Consider the following 15,171-nt stretch of genomic DNA (forward strand, 5'->3'; position numbering starts at 1 on the left):
GATTACAGTATTGATCTAGACAAACATGGGGAGGAGGTGGGGATGAGGTGCATCAAATGGCTGGAGGGGTTGGCAAGGATTAGCGCTATTGATACTACATGGAAGTAATGATGGAGGAAAGCTGCCCCTCTGAAAGAGGAAGAAAATGGGCTTAATCCTCATCGAGCTGGGGGGTCTCAAAATTGGTATTTGTTTCTTAGCAGCTGCTGCTATGTCCAAGGCTTGGAATTGCCGTGGTGAATCTAAAACTGTCTCAGTAGTGGTGAGCTGACCTCACCCAAGTTCAAAGCCCTACTCTGCCTGATCCTTTTTTCCTGAGCCTCAGAGCTAAAATGCCCCTGAGCTCTTTCCTATTGGCTGGAAAGACGAATTGAAGTTCCCTTGCCCATGTTAGGAGGTGTACGCCTCCTGAACTAAAGATAGAAACAGCTGGCCCTTCCAGGCAGCTAAAAGCCTCCAGACTAAGAGGTGTTCCCCATTCGGCAGCCAGACTCCTTGAAATACCCTTTCAGTAATCATTCAACCAACGCTTCCATGTCTCTACTCTGTCGTAACAAAGGCTGTGGGCAGCACTTTGACCCTAATACCAACCTTCCTGGTGAGTAAAGAATCCTGACCTGGCCAGGGGCTCTGTGTGGGTGTTGGGGACTGGTCAGCTGGGGGGCAGTGTGTTTGAGGAGCGGGGAAAGAAACTACCTGCCCTAGTTTAATTGGTCTGAGTGATCTTACAGCCTTTGCTGGCTTTTTTTTTTTTTTTCTTCACATTATATGGGAAGAAACCATAAATAGAAACCCGGGGAAGAGGTGAAAAATGATACTTGGTATAGTTATCTTCCCTTCCTTGATAACTTGTACTGATGTCCACAGATTCCTGTTGCCATCACCCTGGGGTCCCAATCTTCCATGATGCACTTAAGGTGAGGAGTAGGTGAGGGGGGTTAGCAAGAGCATTTCCCAGAAGAGATAATACCCAGGAAGCTAAGCTGATCTGGGTCTCTTGTTATCAGGGTTGGTCCTGCTGCCGAAAGCGAACTGTAGATTTCTCTGAGTTCTTAAACATCAAGGTAAATTATTTATGTACTTGGATTCTGCCCCCAATAGAAGGATTCTATCCCTAATCCTTATCTCCTTATCTATACTAGGGCTGTACTATGGGACCACACTGTGCTGAGAAGCTTCCTGAGGCCCCTCAACCTGAAGGCCCTGCTACAAGCAGTTCACTTCAGGAGCAAAAACCTCTGAATGTGATTCCAAAGTCAGCAGAGACCTTGCGCCGGGAGAGGCCCAAGTAAAGAGGAGGAGGCCCCTGGACTTTTCTTATTTTCATGTAGCTTCCTAGGAGTGATTAATGGATCATTGAGGACTGGGAACTAGGGACCAGGGATGTGAGGAGGGCCAGATGTCAGGGTTTGGATGGTGTATATCCTGTGCCTTAGGGGAAATTTGTGTCTGGAAATAACGCCCTTTCCTCTAAGGTGGTGTGGGATGATGGGATAGATATCTGAATCAACAGAGTAGATAGCCCCTCGCAAATACATCCTTAGTGTATAACACAAAAGGGATTGTTGAGAATGACTTCTCTTTCTAGAAAAGAACTTTAAGATAAATCTCATATCAAGAAAAGGATGTATTGTATTGGCAGCCAGGAGACTTCCCAAATTTTGTGGGAATAATAAGAGCAGCAGAAGGAAGTCATATTAGGTCCACGATTAGATAAAGAGGAAGAGGATATGACTCAGTTCTGCAGAGAAAAGTGGTTAGGTTTAGAGCAACTGAGTAGATGGGTAAGAGAAGTGCTGGGGATTTCTCTAGGGTTCAGGTATTTGGGATGTCCACAGAGATGAAAATTGGCAATGGGGTTGCTACCCAACCTCTCCAACTCTGCCTCACTTTCACCAGGCTTCTTTAATTCCATTACCATCGGTGGGAGTGTTGGAGCTAGCAATCATAGCTAATGGGTCAGAACTAAATCACCACCCTTAACCCCTAGGTCAGAGTTGCCTCTGAAGCTGCTGCCGCTAAATATATCCCAAGCCCTGGAAATGGCATTGGAACAGAAGGAATTAGACCAGGAACCTGGGGCAGGTAGGTGGGTCTTTAGTAGGATCAACTTCATAGACTGGAATTTAGTGGAAGTGGCAATTGAGTGGGGGGATGGATAAGTTCCTGACTCTGTTTCCCTTGCCCAGGACTTGACAGTCTGATCCGGACTGGTTCCAGCTGCCAGAACCCAGGATGTGATGCTGTGAGTGAGAGTTTTGAGGGGCTCAAGCATATGGCTGAGGGATGACTGGGTATAGATAGGCTGAGTAGGATATACCTTAGAATGACCTGGTTCTACTTTATCCTTCTTAGGTTTACCAAGGCCCTGAGAGTGATGCTACTCCATGTACCTACCACCCAGGAGCACCCCGATTCCATGAGGGGTGAGTGAGGGGACTGGGTGGGCTATGAGGCTATGAGACAGGTTTCTCCTAATATTTGGTCATAAGATAATATCGGGGGTGAGAGAATTCAGTTGAATTATCTTCCTACTTCAGGATGAAGTCTTGGAGCTGTTGTGGCATCCAGACCCTGGATTTTGGGGCATTCTTGGCACAACCAGGGTGCAGAGTCGGTAGACATGACTGGGGGAAGCAGGTAAGCCCCAGCTTTCCCGAACTCTTGATTAGAACCCAATCTCAGAGGTAAATTCTCCTCCCTCTCTGTACCACATAGCCAAGCTCCCTGTCTTCTCCCTTTAGTATAGACCAAATAAGATTCTGCTCCTTATCCCTCAACAGCCCAGAGGTTTTGCAATATGAGGTTGTGTTAATCTTTTTGAGACTCTCTGTCTCTTCTCCACGTGCATCATGAGAACTCCCCTTCAGTTAAGAATTTATTCTTACCACCTACATTTCACATCTTCTCTTTAGCTCCCAGCATCTTGCCGCCATGATTGGCACCAGACAGATTCCTTAGTAGTGGTGACTGTATATGGCCAGATTCCACTTCCTGCGTTTAACTGGGTGAAGGCCAGTCAAACTGAGGTGAGCAATGATCTGATGTTGGATGGGAGGATAGTCAATTGGGTGATACTACAATCTCACAGGCAGAGTTGCCATTTGCTGTTAACCTGTAGGCTCCATAGTACCCTTAGAGGAAAGGAGAGTTATTAGGTCAGGGCTGTCTGGCCAACCTGTGGATCATACCTCTGACCTGGTTATCTGTCGTAATGACCTATTCTGACCTTCTGGGTTTGTTACTACCCCTGTAATTCTTTTCTCTCAGCTTCATGTCCACATTGTCTTTGATGGTAACCGTGTGTTCCAAGCACAGATGAAGCTCTGGGGGGTAAGTGAAGACCAGGGGACACAAGAGCGGGAGGCAGATGGGCGAAAGAGCGGCTAGACTGGAATAGAGGGTGTCTTGAGGGAAGGAGTTGTACTAGGAAAATGGAGGTTTTCTCTTCATTTGCTTTCATTTTCTCTCTCTCTCCTACTCTTCCTATTTCCCTCTTTCCCTCCCCTCTTCCTTCTCCCTTTTCATCTCTCATTTCTTTCCTCTCTCTCCCTTATTGTCTTATTCCTCCCTTACCTTTTTTCTTACCTTATTTATTAAAAATTTCTCTCTCTCATTTGTCACCACTCCACCCTGACCCCAATGCCTTTGATTTCCTCATTCTCTCTTTCTTCTGTTTTCCTTTGCTCCTCCTCAGGTCATAAACGTGGAGCAGAGCTCTGTCTTCTTGATGCCATCTCGGGTTGAAATCTCCCTGGTCAAGGCTGACCCAGGATCCTGGGCCCAGCTGGAGCACCCTGATGCACTAGCTAAGAAGGCTAGGGCAGGGGTTGTGTTAGAGATGGATGAGGAAGAATCTGACGATTCAGATGATGATCTGAGCTGGACAGAGGAGGAGGAAGAGGAGGAAGCAATGGGGGAATAGTGACACCAGACAGTTGATGTCTAGATAGGACCTCAATGATTCCCTTAGAATCTTAGATACCAGGATATTGTTGGCCATGTGGCATCATTGAGCAGCAGGAGGCTGAAGGAGGGGAGAACAAAATTGTCCAAACCATGCTGTTTTTTCCCTTAAATAAATCTTGTATTCTTCAGTTTCACATAGTGTCATTCTCTCACCTCACTATCTAAGATTGTATTTATTACCCCCAACTGTGTGTTCAACACACATTGTGAAAACAAGCACATGCACATTTATTCTATTCCTCATAAACACCAGGTATTTACTGAGTACTCCCTATGTGCCCAGTTACGTGTTAGGTGGTTTAGAAATATCTGAGAAACAGAAGACTTACTCATTTCTCTCAACAAAGTAACAACCTGGCTGACAAGTCAAGACCAATCTACATGAAATAATAATAAACATTATCAGGTAGTTTAACTGAGTGCTAAATTGTGCAGTACAGTTTTTAAGAGCTGTAGTTGAAAGAATGGAAAAGTTAATGTGGACAGTAGTAAAAGGGAAGACTCCGTGGTGGAAGAAGTCCTTTTCTTTTTTTTTTTTTTTTTTAGACGGAGTCTTGCTTTGTCGCCCAGGCTGGAGTGCAGTGGTGCGATCTCGGCTCACTGCATCCTCTGCCTCCTGGGTTCAAGCGATTCTCCTGCCGAATAGCTAAAACTACAGGCGCTTGCCACCATGCCCAGCTAATTTGAAATACAGTTTATTTTTTTCTTTGGTTGCTTATGCTTTTGATGTCATATCTAAGAAACCATTACCTAATCCAAGGTCATGAACACTTGTCCCTACCTTTTCTTCTTTTTTTTTTTTTCTTTTTTTTTTGAGACGGAGTCTTGGTCTGTTGCGCAGGCTGGAGTGCAGTGGCGCAATCTTGGCTCACTGCAAGCTCCACCTCCCAGGTTCACGCCATTCTCCTGCCTCAGTCTCTTGAGTAGGTGGGACTACAGGCGCCCGCCACCTCGCCTGGCTAATTTTTTGTATTTTTAGTAGAGATGGGGTTTCACCGTGTTAGCCAGGATGGTCTCGATCTCCTGACCTCGTGATCCGCCCGTCTTGGCCTCCCAAAGTGTTGGGATTACAGGTGTGAGCCACCACGCCCGGCCCCTATGTTTTCTTCTAAGAGTTATACAGGGCTGGGCGCGGTGGCTCACGCCTGTAATCCCTGCACTTTAGGAGGCTGAGGCACATGGATCACCTGAAGTAGGGAGTTCGAGACCAGCCTGGCCAACATGATGAAACCCCGTCTCTACTAAAAATACAAAAAATTAGTTGAGTGTTGTGGCACATGCCTGTAATCCCAGCTACTCAGGAGGCTGAGGCAGGAGAATCACTTGAACCTGGGAGGCGGAGATTGCAGTGAGCCGAGATCGCGCCACTGCACTCCAGCCTGGGCAACAAGAGCAAAAACTCCATCTCCAAAAAAAAAAGAGTGATATAGTTTTTTAGCTCTTACATTTAGGTCATTGATTCATTTTCAATTAATTTTTGTATGTGATGTGAAGTAGGGGTCCAACCTTATGCTATTGCATGTGGATGTCCAGTTGTCTCAGTACCATTTGTTGAAAAGACTATTCTTTTTCCCATTGAACTGTCTTGGTTCCCTAGTTGAAAATTAACTAACCATAAATGTGAAGGTTAAGAAGTCCAGTTGACCCTTGAACAATGCAAGGTTGGGGCACTGACTCCCCACACATTTGACTTCTTTTTTAAAATTTTTATTTATTTATTTATTTATTGAGACAGAGTCTCACTCTGTTGCCCAGGCTGGAATGCAGTGGCATGATCTTCACTCACTGAAACCTCCACCTCCTAAGTTCCAGCGATTCTCATGCCTCAGCCTCCTAAGTAACTGGGATTACAGGCATGCGCCACCACACCTGGCTAATTTTTTTTATTTTTAGTAGAGACGGGATTCCACTATGTTTCCCAGGCTGGTCTCAAACTCCTGACCTCAAGTGATCCTCCCACTTCTGCCTGCCAAAGTGCTGGGATTACAGGTGTGAGCTACCACACCCAGCCACCACATCGTGGACTTTTTTTTTTTTTTTTTTTTTGAGACAAGAGTCTAGCTCTGTAGCCCAGGCTGGAGTGCAGTGGGGCAATCTCGGCTCACTGCAACCTCCGCCTCCCGATTTCAAGCGATTCTCCTGCCTCAGCCTTCTGAGTAGCTGGGATTACAGGTGCCTGCCATCACGCCCAGCTAATTTTTGTAGTTTTAGTAGAGATGGGGTTTCACTGTGTTGGCCAGGTTGGTCTTGAACTCCTGACCTCGTGATCTGCCCACCTTGGTCTCCCAAAGTGTTGGGATTACATGCGTGAGCCACTGCCCCCAACCCATAGTCAACTTTTGACTTCCCAAAAACTTAACTACTAATAGCCTACTGTTGACCAGAAGCCTTACTGATAACATATAGAGTCAATTAACACATATGTTGAATGTTATATGTATTATATACTACATTCTTACAATAAAGTAGGCTAGAGAAAAGAAAATGTTATTAAGAAAATCGGCCGGGCATGGTTGCTCACGCCTGTAATCCCAGTACTTTGGGAGGCCGAGGTGGGCGGATCACGAGGTCAGGAGATCGAGACCATCCTGGCTAACACGGTGAAACCCCGTCTCTACTAAAAATACAAAAAAAACACAAATTAGCTGGGCGTAGTGGCAGGCGCCTGTAGTCCCAGCTACTCAGGAGGCTGAGGCAGGAGAATGGTGTGAACCCGGGAGGCGGAGCTTGCAATGAGCCGAGATTGTGCCACTGCACTCCAGCCTGGGCGACAGAACAAGACTGCGTCTCAAAAAAAAAAAAAAAAAGGAAAATCATAAGGGGCTGGGCGAGGTGGCTCATGCGTGTAATCCTAGCACTTTGGGTGGCCGAGGTGGGCAGATTACTTGTGTCCAGTTCAAGACCAGCCTGTACAACATGACAAAACCCCCTCTCTACAAAAACATACAAAAAAATTAGCCAGTCATAGTAGCGCACACCTGTAGTCCCAGCTACTTGGGAAGGTAAGGTGGGAGGATCACCTGAGCCCAGGAGATCGAAGCTGCAGTAAGCCATGATTGTCGCAATGCACTCCAGCCTGGGCAACAGAGTGAGACCTTGTCTAAAAAAAAAATAAAATAAAATAAGGAAGGGAAAATATATGCATTATTCATTAAGTGGAAGTGGATTATCATAAAGTTCTTCATCACTGTCTTCATATTGAGTAGGCTGAGGAGGAGGAGGAGGAAGATGAGGGGTTGGTCTTGCTATCTCAGGGGTAGCAGAGGCAGAAGAAAATCCACATATAAGTGGACCCATGCAGTTAAAACCCTTGTTCAAGTGTCACCTGTACATTTGAATGGAAATCTGAATAATGAGAAATTAATTTTGATGGGTATGAAAGATTAGGGAGAGTGATACTAGGGCAAAATTGTTTTGATTTATTTATTGTGTTTCATTTTAAATTCCAAATGTAGTACATTATCACTGTAAAAAAATTAAATGCAGAAGTATGTAGAGTAAAAAGTAAATGCTTCTCTTCAGAGTCTCTCCAAGCTTAGTCCTCTTTCTATTTGTAAGCAGTGGTAACATGTCAGAGGTTATGTTGAAGAAAGAAGATGAAAAAGTTAAATGGAGTGTGGCTAGATTAACAGGAACCTAAAATTCTAGGTCAAGGATTTTGAAAATGATTTAAAAAGAGAGTTAAAAGGGCATTATAGGCCTTTAAAAAAAAAAAAAGAATGTAGATTCTCTTTTTTTTTTTTTTTTTTAAAGACAGGGTCTCGCTCTGTCTCCCAGGCACACAGTGGCCGCAGTCTTGGCTCACTGCAACCTCTGTCTCCCAGGTTCAAGCGATTCTCTGCCTTACCCTCACGATTAGCTGGGACTACAGGCATGCACCACCACGCCTGGCTAATTTTTATATTTTTAGTAGAGACGGGGTTTTGCCATGTTGGTCAGGCTAGTCTCAAACTCCTAGCCTCAAGTGATCTGCCCACCTCGGTCTCCCAAAGTGTTGGGATTATAGGTGTGAGCCACCATGCCCAGCCAATTCTTTTTTTTTTTTTTTTTTTGAAGCAGAGTTTTACTCTGTCACCCAGGCTGGAGTGCAGTAGCATGATCATGGCTCACTGCAGCTGTGACCTCCCCGGCTCAAGCAATCCTCCCACCTCAGCCTCCTGAGAAGCTGGGACTACAGGCATGCGCCACCATGCCTGGCTAATTTTTTGTATTTTTAGTAGAGGCCGGATTTTGCTGTTTCCCAGGCTGGTCTCAAACTTCTGGCCTCAAGCAATCCTCCCAGCTCAGCCTCCCAAAGTGCTGGGATTACAGGTGTGAGCCATTGCACCCGGCCAAATGTAGATTCTATCTATCTATCTATCTATCTATCTATCTATCTAACTATCTATCTATCTATGAGACGGAGTTTCACTCTTGTTGCCCAGGCTGGAGTGCAATGGTGCAATCTCAGCTCACCGCAACCTCTGCCTCCCGGGTTGAAGTGATTCTCCTACCTCAGTCTCCCGAGTAGCTGGGATTACAGGCACCCGCCACCAAACCCGAGTAATTTTTTGTATTTTTAGTAGAGACGGGGTTTCACCAGCTTGGCTGGACTGCTCTTGAACTCCTGACCTTGTGATCCACCCGCCTTGGCCCCCTAAAGTGCTGGGATTACAAGTGTGAGCCACAGCACCCAGCCTCAAATGTAGATTCTTAATCAGAGGAGGAGGGAGGAGTGAGGAGTGATCTCTCTCTCTCTCTCTCTCTTTTTTTTTTTTTTTGTTGTTGTTGAAATGGTGTCTTGCTCTATCATCCAGTCTGGAATGCAGTGGTGCCATCTTGGCTCACTGCAACATTCATCCCCCAGACTCAAGTGATCCTCTCACCTCAGCCTCCCGAGTAGCTGGGACCACAGGCACACGCCACCACAACTGCCTAATTTTTGTATTTTTTGTAGAGATGGGGTTTTGCCATGTTGGCCAGACTGGTCTTGAACTCCTGGACTCAAGCGATCTGCCCACCTCAGCATCCCAAAGTGCTGGGTTACAGACACACGCAACAACGACCGGCTAATTTTTGTATTTTTAGTAGAGATGAAGTTTCACCATGTTGGCCAGACTGGTCTTGAACTCCTGACCTCAAGTAATTCGCCTGCCTTGGCCTCCCAAAGTGCTGGGGTTACATGTGTGACCCACTGCACCCAGCCCATTAATCTTAAATGTACAACTTTTTTCTTCTTATCAAAATCAGGGAACCAGCAAATATCCAGAAGTTCTGAAGAGAACAGAGGTGAGGAATCAAAAGTTCAAGTAACCCTCGGCCAGGTGTGGTGACTCACGCCTATAATCCCAGCACTTTGGGAGGCTGAGGCAGGTGGATCACGAGGTCAGGAAATCGTGACCATCCTGGCTAACACGGTGAAACCCCATCTCTACTAAAAATACAAAAACAAAAATTAGTTGGGCATGGTGGTGGGTACCTGTAGTCCCAGCTACTCGGGGAGGCTGAGGCAGGAGAATGGCGTGAACCTGGGAGGCGGAGCTTGCAGTGAGCCGAGATCATGCCACTGCACTCCAGCCTGGGCGACAGAGTGAGACTCCGTCTCCAAAAATAAAAATAAAAATAAAACAAAACAAAACAAAAGTTCAAGTAACCCTCGTTGTATATAAATTCAATATAGAAAATTTGAAAGTCAAGTGCGGTGGCTCTCACCTGTAATCCCAGCACTTTGGGAGGCCAAGGTGGGCAGATCACTTGAGGCCAGGAGTTCGAGACCAGCCTGGCCAACGTGGTGAAACCTCTCCTCTAGTAAAAATACAAAATTTAGCCGGGCGTAATGGTGGGCACCTGTAATCCCAGCTACTCAGGAGGCTGAGGCAGGAGAATCACCTGAAACTGGGAAGTGGAGGTTGCAGTGAGCCAAGATCATGCTACTGCACTCCAGCCTGGGCGACAGAGCTAGACTCTGTCTCAAAAAAATAAAAATTGAAATTTATAGCATTAATAAAGTAGGGTACTAGCTCATTTCACATGGACAAAGCCTAAAAGGTGAGAAATTTTCAAGCAGGTGTATGACATGAAAAACAACAATAGCCATAGTTACCATTTCTGATACAAACTAACTGTGCCAGGCACTATGCTAAGTGCTTTGCATGCATTATCTCATTTAATCCCCCATTTCCCACCATCAAATCTACATATTTGCTCACATTAGAACAAATCCTCTCCCTACCTCCTTTTATACTTCTCATTTCTTCCTACTGTATGCTATCCCCTCACACCTTCCCAGAAACCTTCCACTATTAATTATCCCTTCTCTCTCCTGTTTATTCAACATTTCCCGCTCATTGAGTTTTTTTTTTGAGACGGAGTTTTTCTCTTGTTGCCCAGGCTGGAGTGCAATGGCAGGATCTCGGCTCACTGCAACCTCCACCTCCTGGGTTCAAGCGATTCTCCTGCCTCAGCCTCCCGAGTAGCTGGGATTACAGGTGCCCGCCACCATACCCAGCTAATTTTTGTATTTTTAGTAGAGACGAGGTTTCACCACGTTGGCCAGGCTGTTCTTGAACTCCTGACCTCAGGTGATCCACCCGCCCAAAGTGCTGGGATTACAGGCATGAGCCACTGCGTCTGGCCTCATTGACATGTTTTTATTGACATTTAAATATGCTCTAGTTTCTCCAGTCTTACAAAAATAATTTCCCTTGAGTTCACATTCCTCTCTAGCTACCACCTAACACCCTTCTATCTGTTGTAGCCAAACTTCTTGACATAACTATTCTTTTTCCATTTCCTTCTTCTTACTCCCTTATTAATATAACACACTCTAATCTGACTTCCTCAGTTTGTGGTGATAAGGTCACCAATGACTATCAAATCACTAAATCCAATGGATACTTTTAGTCCTCATCTCACTTGACCTGTCAAGCAAAATATGACAAGAAATACTCCTTGAAATACTTCGATACATTGACTTCTGTGACCCATCATGCCTCTTCTTTGTCTTACTTCTCTGGCCATTCCTTTCAATCTCATTTTTATTTTTATTTATTTATTTTTTCAAATAAATATTTTTAATATATTTTTTTCTTGGAATGACAACAATAGTATTACTATGATAGTATTAACTTTTCTTATTTTTATTGCTTTTACTAGTTAAAAGGTAATAAATGGGTGTTCTTTCAAAGTTAATATAGAAATATACAAAGTAGAAAATTAAAGACTCTCGGCCGGGCGCGGTGGCTCATGCCTGTAATCCCAGCACTTTGGGAGGCCGAGGTGGGCGGATCACGAGGTCAGGAGATTGAGACCATCCTGGCTAACACGGTGAAACCCCGTCTCTACTAAAAATACAAAAAATTAGCCGGGTGTGGTGGTGGGTGCCTGTAGTCCCAGCTATTCGGGAGCCTGAGGCATGAGAATGGCGGGAGCCTGGGAGGCGGAGCTTGCAGTGAACCGAGATTGCGCCACTGCACTCCAGCCTCGGCGACAGAGCGAGACTCCGTCTCAAAAAAAGAAAAAAGAAAGAAAAAGATTCTCTAATCCCATTCCCATATAACTACCTGCAGACAGAATGGGAAGATTTAGTCATAAATACAAAGAAGATACATGGAAAAAAATAGACAATTATTAACTCTAGAAAAAATATAATCATAACATACTCCTCAGCTCAGAAGTGAAAAGTATTTACATGGTCATTAAAAAAATACATATGCATTTTCCCCCAATTATGTATTTATTTTTTTTTTTTTTAATTTTTTTGAGAAGGAGTCTTGCTCTGTCCCCCAGGCTGGAGTGAAGTGGCGCGATCTTGGCTCACTGCAAGCTCCACCTTCCGGGTTCAGGCCATTCTCCCACCTCAGCCTCCCGAGTAGCTGGGACTACAGGCGCCTGCCACCACACCTGGCTAATTTTGTTTTTCTGTTTTTAGTAGAGACGGGGTTTCACCCTGTTAGCCAGGATGGTCTCGATCTCCTTATCTCATGATCCACCCGCCTTCGCCTCCCAAAGTGCTGGGATTACAGCGTGAGCCACCGTTCCCGGCCATAATTTTTTTTTTTTTCTTTGAGACAGAGTCTTGCTCTGTCGCCCAGGCTGGAGTGCAATGGTGCGATCTCGGCTCACTGCAATGTCCACCTCCCAGGTTCAAGTGATTCTCTTGCCTCAGCCTCCCAAGTAGCTGGGATTACAGGTGCCTGCCACCATGCCCTGCTAATTTTTGTATTTTTTAGTAGATACCAGGTTTCACCATGTTGGTCAGGCTGGTCTCGAACTCCTGACCTCAGGTGATCCACCCACCTCGGCCTCACAAAGTGCTGGGACCCAAAATTTTTAACACAGCCACATTGGGAAGATTGAGGAAGGTAGGAGAAGTATAAGAGATTGAATAATCCCCTTTATTCTTTTATTAAGTGACAGAAATATATGTATTTTATTTAGCGACATGCATGCACATATGAGTAGTTTCTTCTAGGGAATGGAATTTGGTGCTATGGGTAGGGCAGACAAATAACACCTGTGTTTGATTTTAAGCCTTTTAGAGCTATGTTACTTTATATTTTATTAGGTATTTACAATTTATTTTATAGGTATTTACAATTTATCGAGATTGGGATAAAGCTACAAGAAATATGACAAAACACCCATATTTAAAGACAAAATTATCATGAAAAGTGTATTAACATAAATAACAATAAATCATTCAACTTTTCGGTCTTCAGGAAGTTTGTGTTTTTGTTGTTGTTGTTTTTTTTTTTTTGAGGCGGAGTCTCACTCTGTCGCCCAGGCTGGAGTGCAGTGGCCTGATCTCAGCTCACTGCAAGCTCCGCCTCCCGGGTTCACGCCATTCTCCTGCCTCAGCCTCCCGAGTAGCTGGGATTATAGGCGCCTGCCACCATGCCTGGCTAATTTTTTTCTATTTTTAGTAGAAACATGGTTTCACCGTGTTGGCCAGGATGGTCTCGATCTCCTGACCTGGTGATCTGCCTGCCTCGGCCTCCAAAAATGCTGGGATTACAGGCATGAGCCACCGCTCCCAGCCAATTTTTTGTATTTTTAGTAGAGACGGTGTTTCACTATGTTGGTCAGGCTGGTCTCGAACTCCTGACCTCGTGATCTGCCCACCTCGGCCTTCCAAAGTGCTGGGATTATGGGCGTGAGCCACTGCTCCCGGCCTCAAATAAATTTTTAAAATATCTTTTTTCAGCCAGGCACGATGGCTCACGCCTGTAATCCTAGCACTTTGGGAGGCTGAGGCAGGCAGATCACCTGAAGTCAGGAGTTCCAAGACCAGCCTGGTCAACATGGTGAAAGCCTGTCTCTACTAAAAATACAAAAATTTGCCGGGTGTAGTGGCATGTGCCTGTAGTCCCAGCTACCTGGGAGGCTGAGGCAGGAGAATCGCTGGAACCTGGGAGGAGGCAGAGGCTGCAGTGAGCTGGGGTCACACCACTGTACTCCAGCCTGGGGGACGGAGTGAGACTCCATCTCAAAAAAAAAAAAGAGAAAATATATCATTTTTCTTGGGATGACAGTAATAGTATTAACATGATAGTATTAACTTCTTATTTTTATTAAAATTAGATCGTCAAGATTGTTACTAACAAATCTTGATTTTTATTACTGTGCTAGGGCAAGATTTTAATCACCAAGTTCTTCCTCATCACGGAAATATGTGCTGTTCTTTATCCTTGGGCGTCTTGAATCACCTGATGTTGAGGGGCCTCCTGAACTGGGTTTCCATTTTTTTTGTTCTTCAATTTTGGCTTGCTGGAATGCTATGGCCTGACTGAGGCTGTCAAGAGCAGGATTCTCCCCTTCATCTTCACTTTCTACTACTTCCTCAATTTCTTCTGGTTCAGGAGCTTTCTTTTTTTTCTTTTTTTCTTTCTTCTTTGGAGGCTCACGTTCTCCAAGCATATTTTTCGGACAGGCATAACTTAAGTGTCCATTTTCCCCACATTCATAACACTTGGATTTATCAAAGTAGTTTCGCCTTCAGATGAACACAGCTGCTCTTCCATTGTCAATAGCAATGCTTCCTCTTTTTTTGTTTTTTGTTTTGTTTTGTTTTGTTTTTTTTGAGACGGAGTCTTGCTGTGTTGCCCAGGCTGGAGTGCAGTGGCATGATCTCCGCTCACTGCAACCTCTGCCTTCCAGGTTCAAGTGATTCTCCTGTCTCACCTCCCTAGTAGCTGGGATTATAGGCGTGCCACCACACCCAACTAGTTTTTGTATTTTTAGTAGAGATGGAGTCTCATCATGTTGGCCAGGCTGGTCTTGAACTCCTGGGCTCAAGTGATCCATCCGCCTCGGCCTCCCAAAGTGCTGGGATTATGGGCCTGAGCCACCGCACTCAGCCAATGCTTGCTTTTATCACTCTACCAAATAACTGTTTGTTGTTTATTGCCCCGGTACAGTTTTGTTCAGTCTTTATCCAAAAATACAATAAATGCAACCCCTTTACTCTTCCTGATATCTTTATCTTTCATTATGGTAACCTTTACAACTTTGCCATAGTTGGAAAATATCCGGTACAAGTCATTGTCAGGGAAAAGGGCAAGCTGGATACATACACTGTGCTCTTACTTGGAGCCAATCCACCACTCATTTCTTCAGGTGTGACGGTCCTGGGAGACCAGAAGAGTGCGAGCCCTCGGCTCAGCTGGGGCTCAACCCCGACTCTTTATAGCCGCTCGCAGCGGCCTTGGCATCACGAGTCCTGGGACTCATTTTTACACTCCTCCTTTTCTTCCTGGCCATTCAGTGATTCAGTTCCTTAGGACTCAGTCCTAGGATTGCACTCTTCTCATATAACTCTTCCAGACACCCTCAGTTATGTACATGACTTCAAATATCACCCCCATGCAGATGACTCACATTTTAATCTCTAGGCCATATCATTCCACTGAGGCTCAAATCCAGTAAGCATGTGTTTGCTATTATTATTACTGCTGCTACTATTCTTTTTCTTCACTGAAAGTTTTTTACCTCAGCATGTTAGGAAAGTTAGATGATTTTTTTATGGAAGGGGTGCGGACACATCTCCAATATCCAATTTTATAATGTTTCATTAAGAAAATAGGATTTTCGTGACAGGTTTTACACCTCTATAAAGTGATAGCATATTTACCACACAATTGCATCAGCTTCAGGATTAAGGGAGACTGTATTCACCTGATGAGGGAGTACAGTATTTTGTATAGAATGCCACTGTGCTAGGCA

General features: G+C 44.9%; 1 protein-coding gene and 1 pseudogene across 1 annotated transcript; one reads left to right on the plus strand and one right to left on the minus strand.

Moving 5' to 3' along the window:
• The first annotated feature begins 283 nt into the window (after nt 1-283).
• ITGB1BP2 (integrin subunit beta 1 binding protein 2) lies at nt 284-4,103 on the plus strand. The gene is made up of 11 exons (XM_055106776.2): nt 284-598; nt 868-917; nt 1,008-1,064; nt 1,143-1,288; nt 1,991-2,085; nt 2,190-2,245; nt 2,356-2,426; nt 2,541-2,640; nt 2,916-3,029; nt 3,271-3,333; nt 3,698-4,103. The coding sequence occupies exons 1-11, from the start codon at nt 535-537 to the stop codon at nt 3,923-3,925; spliced, it is 1,044 nt and encodes a 347-aa protein (XP_054962751.1). The 5' UTR covers nt 284-534; the 3' UTR covers nt 3,926-4,103.
• A 6,344-nt stretch (nt 4,104-10,447) lies between these two features.
• LOC100986342 (zinc finger CCHC-type and RNA-binding motif-containing protein 1-like) lies at nt 10,448-14,775 on the minus strand (annotated as a pseudogene).
• Between the last annotated feature and the right edge of the window lie 396 nt (nt 14,776-15,171).

This window comes from Pan paniscus, chromosome X (genome assembly GCF_029289425.2).
Source record: "Pan paniscus chromosome X, NHGRI_mPanPan1-v2.0_pri, whole genome shotgun sequence".
Taxonomy (NCBI): Eukaryota; Metazoa; Chordata; class Mammalia; order Primates; family Hominidae; genus Pan; species Pan paniscus.